The following is a 7666-nucleotide window of genomic DNA, read 5'->3' on the forward strand; positions in this document are numbered from 1 at the left end:
TATATGTATAATCATTTATGATTATGCATATACGTATAAACATGTATAATCCTATATGATTATACCTCTCTGCCATATAATCATTTATGATTAGGCATACGTCGTTGCTGCTGGTACGCTGGAGCATTAAAGCGGCAAATGTGAAATATGTGGCTAAGGTTTAATCTCAAGATCTCTACTTTTTTTTAATCTCAAGTGAACCATCCCTTATATATATATATATATATATATATATATATATATATATATATATATATATATATATATATATATATATATATATATATATATATATATATATATATATATATACACACACACACACATGCCATGCTTTTTTATAATACAATGTTTTTTTATATTACCGTTGCCACCTTGAAAAATGTTCGTATATAATACCCTTGTGTTATAATACTTTTTAAAATTTTCACAAATGTTTCTTATGGGGAATTATCGTCTCTTTCTAACGGACGTTATATATAAACACCATTGACATGCCAACTTTTGTTGAAAGAGGCCAATGATGGAAAAAAAATAATTATAAGGACTTTTTGAAAGAAACTTTTTAAACCAAAAGGACCATTCATGAAATTTTAAATTATATCAACTGTATTATATCTATAAAATATTAATCAAACTATATGACACAATAAGAAATATGGGTTAAAAAACCAGAGGGGCATTTGTTGCTTTTAGGAAGGAGTTCCCTATTTGTAACACAAAAGCTTGTCCAATTATGATTTTTCATCACCAATATCAAATACAAGTTTTTATATCTAGACAAGACTCTTGCATTCCCATCACATTACAATTTTCATCTCCAATCTTCCATTGAGTTAATTTAGGATCTAATCCTGACTCACATGGTTGATTACACACAATTACAAAGCAGCAAATGATACTAGTTAGTTGAATAACAAATTCCCAAAACAAACTTCATTTATATAAAAATCCAATTTACTACAGATTTCACATTCATAAGATGTACAACATAAACTTATATTCTCCTGTTAACCACTAGATGATGACTACAAATTAAAGTGAGAAAATAGACCTCTAGGAAGAAGCTTTCTTCTTCTAGTAAGTAGTACCAGGTACTTAACCTTCTTCCCAATCAATTCCATCATCATCATCATCTTCGTCATCACCTGAAGGCTCAGCTGCTTCCACATTCAAGTCAACCTTGAAAGTCTCACCTGCAACAACAATGGCAATGACTTTGTTTTGTTTACTTAATTTGGGAAATTAAATTTTTCAAAGTACGTTTTGACTGATATGTAGTTGTGAGAGTTGACCTAATGTTGTTTACTTACACTTGAGTAAATAATCTTACACCTTATAAAATACTAGTAAGAGTTTAGACTTCATAAAGCATCATGCATTAATTGATCATGCTCATCTTTTTAAAATGGTTTTCACAGCTTACTAGTATAATTTAAAAATCTACTTAATTATTTGAATTTTGAACAAGATAAGAAATAAATATATCCAAATGTTATTTTATTAATTTACCTGCTGCAGTTGGAGTCTCTTCCCATTCCACATCGTCATCATCATCACGTTGGCGTTTTCTTGAATTTGAGGCCTCCACATCAGCAGCAGGCAAATCTTGTTCCTTTTTGGTGCCTTCTTCTTGTTCTTTTTGCCTCTGAAGTAAAGCAGCATAATACGCTTTGAAATATTCATCCTACAATACAAAAGCATCATATCATCAGATTTTATTACAAAAAACACCATTTTATTATTTATTTATGTTATATACATACTGTTAAACCAAACCAAACCAACCTGAAGATTCTTGACATCATCCTCTTGATTAGTCAACTTCTTGTCGTCTTTGAAATCCATAGCAGCAGCTCCAGAAGCAGAAGAAGTTCCTCCTTCCATTTTTGATTCTTCCTGCTTTACACCTCCACGCTGTTCATTTGTAAGATTCATCCCTTCTTTAATCATCCATGGTGGCAACACTTTCATAGGCGCATTCTCAGGTTTTATATCCCCCTTTTCTTCAACACCAGAAAAAGCCACCTCAACCTGTATGTATTAACGTATTATGATGTGATTAATTACTAATCAAGGGCAAAATGGTCATAAAAAAAAGGTACCTTTGTCTCTCCAAGAAACGGCATAGGTGTCCCTCCCTGTCCGGATCTAGAAGCATCGTTGCCACCAGGATCATTATTAGATGCACGTGCAACAGCACTTGCACGTACTTCCCATGCTTGAAGAGTCCCATAATCAGGGGCTTCAAGGTCTTTTACTCTTCCAAGCTGATCTGTTAAAGGCTTCAATTCCACCTGTAATAATGTAATCACACACAGATGTAATGACTAATGGATCATTACAAACAACTCACATTCTCATGTTTTCTTGGCTCCAAGAAAAAAGAAGCATCTTGTTTCTTATTATGTATAATTACAGAAAGTCTATTGCCGTTAAATATATTTCATATCATTAAACAGCATGCTTTTCAAATAGTAAAGAAAAAGCTGATTTATCATTTGGAAAAAAAAAAGTTTTTTACAAAAATAAAAATTTAAATACCATGAAATCTTGAAATATAATTAGTATACATGGAATATAAATATATAACTAAATTGAAATTCTGTATTCTTTTAAAAACGTTTAGTGTTATGAAAGGTATATAAATAAAAGTAATTTATTTACCTCCAATTTTTGAAGCAAATCCCTTAATTTCTCACGACGTCGTCTTCTTGCATTATCATCACCATCTCCAATATCTTGTTGGGAAGCTAATTTGTCACTTTCTGCTACTAATTCGGTATCACAACTTTCACAATGAAAAGAGTCATCTTCAAATGAGATTAACCGAATAGCATCCAGAGCATTGTATCTGAAAAAAGGGTAGGTTAAGAATTAATATTTTTTACTCTTTTTTATTTTTTTACACATCTTTCGTTGAAAAATATTATCAAACCTTTTTCCACATTTTGGGCATACATATTCTTGGACTGTGTTCTTGTTGTCTAATTCATCTTTTAACTTTTTCTTCATCCGGTGCAATCTATACCTCACCACATCATGTATCTGCATTGCAAGTTGCAACAACAAACAGAATGGAATCAGAGAAAAAACTCTTGTTTATTTTTCGCCACATAGGAATGGAATGTGATTCTTCATTCTACAAGGGATGGGTGTTTTTGTCATTCAGTGATGGAATGGAATGATATATTACAATTACAAATTAATTTTACTTATACAACCTTTAATAAAAATAATATGTTTAAAAACAAAGCTTCATTTAGAATTTGTTTGGCTAATTTCTAAAAACAACTAAAAGTATTTTATTATTATGATTTTATCATAAGATTTCATGATAACACATTACATTTAACTTTTTTTGTAAGCAATCTTTTAGAGTAATAGATAATAAGCCTCTCAAAAAAAACTTCTTTTTGACTATTTCAAAAACAGATGAAATAAACTATTTTTATACGAAATGTATTCAACACCATCTTTATTTGATTAAAACTATTTTCATAAAATAATAAATTTTCTTTTAGAATTTCTAATTGTACATAACAAACAACATTTTTGATGATTTCATTATATTCCTTCAACCCAACCAAACATGATAACAGAATGTTATAACCTATTCCATTACCTTGTTCATTCCAATCCTTTGAAATTTCATTCCATCATACAAAATAAACCCAAATTCTTGTAAAAGGAGAAACAATGTTTGGTAGTAGAAGAAAAACCTGTGCATAGTCAAGACAGCAATAAGAGTGAGTGTGAAGTTTAATTTTCTCTTCTCCTTCTCTTCCAGTAAGACTATCAGCAGTAGCAGCAACTGCAGCACTATAGGCTTTTGCACCCTTGGCAGTCTGTAATATTTTATATAATATAAAAGCTATTCATTAATATCCGACTACAGTTATATCTATAATATAATGTTTTAAACATATAATAAAAAATATATATATGAAACTAACCTCTTTTCTGTGATCCCTGGTTACCAGTTTTTCTTCTTCAAAAAACCGCAAAGTCCTCCGAAGTTGTTTTAAATGCAATTTCAAATCTTTTGCTAAATCTTCTTCGCGTACCCATTGGCGTCTAGGTGACAAAAGATAAATGCAAAACTATTAGACAAAATGTATAAAACTATATTTTAACTATACTTCCCATAAAGAAGGGAGTGGGGATTGCTAGACAATGTATAAACAAAAATAAATGTTGTAAAAAAGGGTTTATTATATTTAGTTGAAGGGATTGTATAAGGTTATAGAATATAATTAAGCTGTTGGCTTCTATTGTATTGGCCAAGTCCAACACATTATTTTTGGCCTCCCTTATATTCAATTCAATAAAATTACCAAACCTTGACATAAGAGCATTTACAATGCATGCTTCAATGGATGGGTTGAATGAGGTGGAACGCCAAGTTGGCATATAATGGATTTGGAGTTTAATGGCTATTCAACCGTTGAATTGAAAAAAGAGGGATCACTTTCTTAATTATTTTACATAAATAAATTTCATTAAACTCTGTATGAATTAAATGGCAAAGTTGTATGGAAGTGAAATGTTGATATGGCAATCCATTAAACTTTGCAGAATGCAGAGTTAGAATGAATTGTGGATGCCCTAAGGAGCAACAACATAAAAAGAATATTTTTTGGATCCAAACCAAATATATATATATATATATATATATATATATATATATATATATATATATATATATATACACACACACACACACACACAAACAGGGATCATTTTTTCCATATACTCAAATCTAATCAATCCACTAGCTATTTTGGTTATGTTTTTGCATATTGGAAATCTTGAATATTATTTATGTTACCATTAAGTTGTCCAAAACACTAAAGCAAGCCCAATTGACAGATATTTTGTCCATATAAGTATGAGAAATTAAATATCCTCCTACTTTTTCTTCCTACTTATCTTCCTACTTATCTTCCTACCCATGTAAAATGATGACATGTGTCATATTTGGATAAGATTAATGATATTTTAATACACTTGTCATCATATTAAATTGGTAGGAAGATATGTAGGAATAAAAAGTAGGAGGATATTTAATTTCTCTATAAGTATTGACCATATTTTCATCTTTGACCCAGATTTTGAACCAAGATATGTCCCTTGGTTAGATAATTTTTTCCAATCACAGAAAGGTGAAATGATGAGACGAGATTGGTTAACTCAATTCCTAGCAAATGGATCTAAAATATTTAAAAGACCAAAATGGTGGACTTCTGTCGCCCTTTGGGCAGCAGCTGGTTATGTTCTCTCAGAAGAGGCATGCTTTTCCACTGCTGCCCTCTATCTTGATAAATCTTATTCCAAATTTATGACTTTTTGTGGCAGTGGTATATTAGTCTTTTGGCTTCAAGAAGTCAAGTTGATTTGACAAAAAATTATTCATTCAGTACTGAAAGTGAATGGTTATCTAATATAGGCTAGTATTAATAAATAAATAAATAATTTAAAAAAAAAAAAAAAAAAAAAAAAAAAAAAAAAAAACTATCTTTAAAAGTCTATACAGGATTTGATCTCATTTTACTTACCGGATTTTCTTGTTCTTTTCAGTATGCTGTTGTGGGATGAGAAAGTCCTGCAATCCTGTTTGCGAAATCTAGATTCTAGAAGATTCACAGGACTAATTCGTAAAGGAAAGTATAGGTTCTAAATTCAGACAGGTCAGGAATCAGTTACACCCTGTTTGTCCAATGAGATAACTACCTAATTCGTCTTGAGAGGTATAACAAAATTAAGCCACACCCTAATGTACTCTCCATCCTATTAAATAGTCAGAGTTGGGCATATCTAGTCAATGAATCAACCATTATCAAAACTAAAACCAAAATGCAGAAGTTATTTCACGAATAGAAAAGCGTACTCTTTGATTGGTGGTATTTCTTCCCAGCATGTTTAGATTATAAAAGATGATGTATTTCATATTTCTAACCTTAAACTAAAAATTGTTTGAAATCCCTACACTTCTATTCATATGCAGACAAGAAACTACACAAAATGTTATTGATTGCCATTTGTAATTGTACTTTTCTCTTAGAAGCATCATCCAAATTTGTGTTTTAGAATAAATGATTTTCAAATCAAAATATGGGTAAAGAATTCCCATATAAGTTTTTCATCACTTCCCTAATTGCCACTGCTGAACCTATTTGCATAACTGCTAACCCTGATTAAATAATTAAACATATTAAGGATTCAGAAAAGTTAGGATGCTGCTATTGGTTTATATCATTTAGTGTTTCAAGACTGTGCGAGGATACACAATATGTGATCATGGATCCAGTTTAAAAGAACTGGATGGATATACATATAGAGAGTTGAGCAAATTCATCGTTTACAATTGAGCCAAAGCAAAAAGTTGGAAGATTCCACAACCAACTACTTTTCACACCCACATGCACGAATTCACTGCTTAATTATCATTTGTATATAATTGCTATGAACTGAAAACCAAATTACCTCGTGAGAGCATCAAGAACTACAACAGCAATTCCCCTATTATCACTCCTCCCTGATTTCGGTTGATTATCTCCTTTTGCAGTAATATCATCATAAAATGCCCTTGCCGCCAACTTCACCAATCTAAATCCATCATAATTATAAACTAATCAAACCCAAATTGATGAAAATTTAAAGAAATTACAGAACTAAAACTAAAAAATCACTTTATACGAATAAATAAGATATTTACTTGTTAAATGGCTCTATGCTCATGTTTTGATTATCCGAATACAAAACAACTAGAGTTTACGCTTTAGCTATTGACTTGAATCTGGTAATCACTGAACTTAGTAGAGGAATTCAGCAGCAATCTGATGATTCGGTGATCCTACTTGAACGATTGGATGATTCATAAACCTGATCACTTCAAGCAACATAAATTTAAAATTCAATTAGAATAAACAGTAATTAACATAGTGTTCCTACAAGCAATTCAAATAATAGGAATAAGTATACACTATAACTTTGGCCTATGTATTCTCATGTTATAACACCTCCAAGTTCAAATCCCTGCACAGTTGCAGAGCTTTAAATAAGAGTCGAAAATATAATTGGTAATATTGGATGATTATCATATCAACTCAAGTCATTTTCTCATATTATAACCAGTTTTAAGCCAAGTAACCAACAACAAACAAACAATTAAAAATTGAACTAGGGTCTATTAATAAAGATGAACAAAATTAGGTTATACCTACTTGAGAGGCGAGCGTGAGCCAATGAGTGCAGAAAGATCGAAGAGGACAATAGCAAGAGGCCGATACAGATAGAGTCACAGGGATCGACGAGGAAAAGATCGAAGAGCAGCGAGAGGCCGAGGCTAATGAAGAGAAAATCGAAGAGAGGTGAGATCGTAATCGGACCAATCGGCCATGGTTTATGTTTATCCCCCTTTTAAGCGGACCAACTGGGCCAAATTTTGAGTTTGGTTCTCGACCCATAATAACGCCTACGAGATACGTACTCGATCCGAAATATATTAGGCTAAGGGCATGGATACCACAAACCTAGAACTTTTAAAGTCATCAATGCCCCCATCACTTCTTTATTAACCTACCAGCAAGTACCAACCCACTAACCCTTAAAAATGGTTCCATTCCACGTCTATTTTTTTTAGTATTTTTGAACAATATTAAAT

General features: G+C 31.4%; 1 protein-coding gene across 6 annotated transcripts; it reads right to left on the reverse strand.

The window, feature by feature from the left end:
* Nucleotides 1–921: 921 nt before the first annotated feature.
* On the reverse strand, nucleotides 922–7437 carry LOC145065813 (Transcription factor TFIIE, alpha subunit). Of its 6 annotated transcripts, none has more exons than XM_079012901.1 (12): nucleotides 7227–7437; nucleotides 6985–7038; nucleotides 6719–6892; nucleotides 6487–6609; nucleotides 3957–4077; nucleotides 3723–3848; nucleotides 2939–3048; nucleotides 2668–2854; nucleotides 2106–2297; nucleotides 1789–2034; nucleotides 1513–1687; nucleotides 922–1196 (listed from the first exon to the last, which is right to left on the reverse strand). In XM_079012901.1, the coding sequence occupies exons 3-12, from the start codon at nucleotides 6739–6741 to the stop codon at nucleotides 1099–1101; spliced, it is 1401 nt and encodes a 466-aa protein (XP_078869027.1). In that variant the 5' UTR covers nucleotides 6742–6892; nucleotides 6985–7038; nucleotides 7227–7437; the 3' UTR covers nucleotides 922–1098. The 6 variants fall into 6 exon arrangements, with proteins under 6 accessions (XP_078869027.1, XP_078869024.1, XP_078869028.1 ...); XM_079012898.1 differs by having other exon boundaries at nucleotides 7223–7437; XM_079012902.1 differs by lacking the exon at nucleotides 6985–7038 and having other exon boundaries at nucleotides 6719–6885.
* Between the last annotated feature and the right edge of the window lie 229 nt (nucleotides 7438–7666).

Source organism: Lactuca serriola, chromosome 8 (assembly GCF_051521515.1).
Source record: "Lactuca serriola cultivar US96UC23 chromosome 8, Lser_US96UC23_V15, whole genome shotgun sequence".
Classification (NCBI taxonomy): domain Eukaryota; kingdom Viridiplantae; phylum Streptophyta; class Magnoliopsida; order Asterales; family Asteraceae; genus Lactuca; species Lactuca serriola.

Coding starts and splice junctions, on each gene's coding strand:
- LOC145065813 (XM_079012902.1), bottom strand. CDS start 6,741: ATGAGCATAGAGCCATTTAACAA. Junction 6,610..6,718: donor AGCATAGAGCCATTTAACAA/GTAAATATCTTA, acceptor TGATGGATTTAG/ATTGGTGAAGTTGGCGGCAA. Junction 4,078..6,486: donor GTTCTTGATGCTCTCACGAG/GTAATTTGGTTT, acceptor TTTGTCACCTAG/ACGCCAATGGGTACGCGAAG.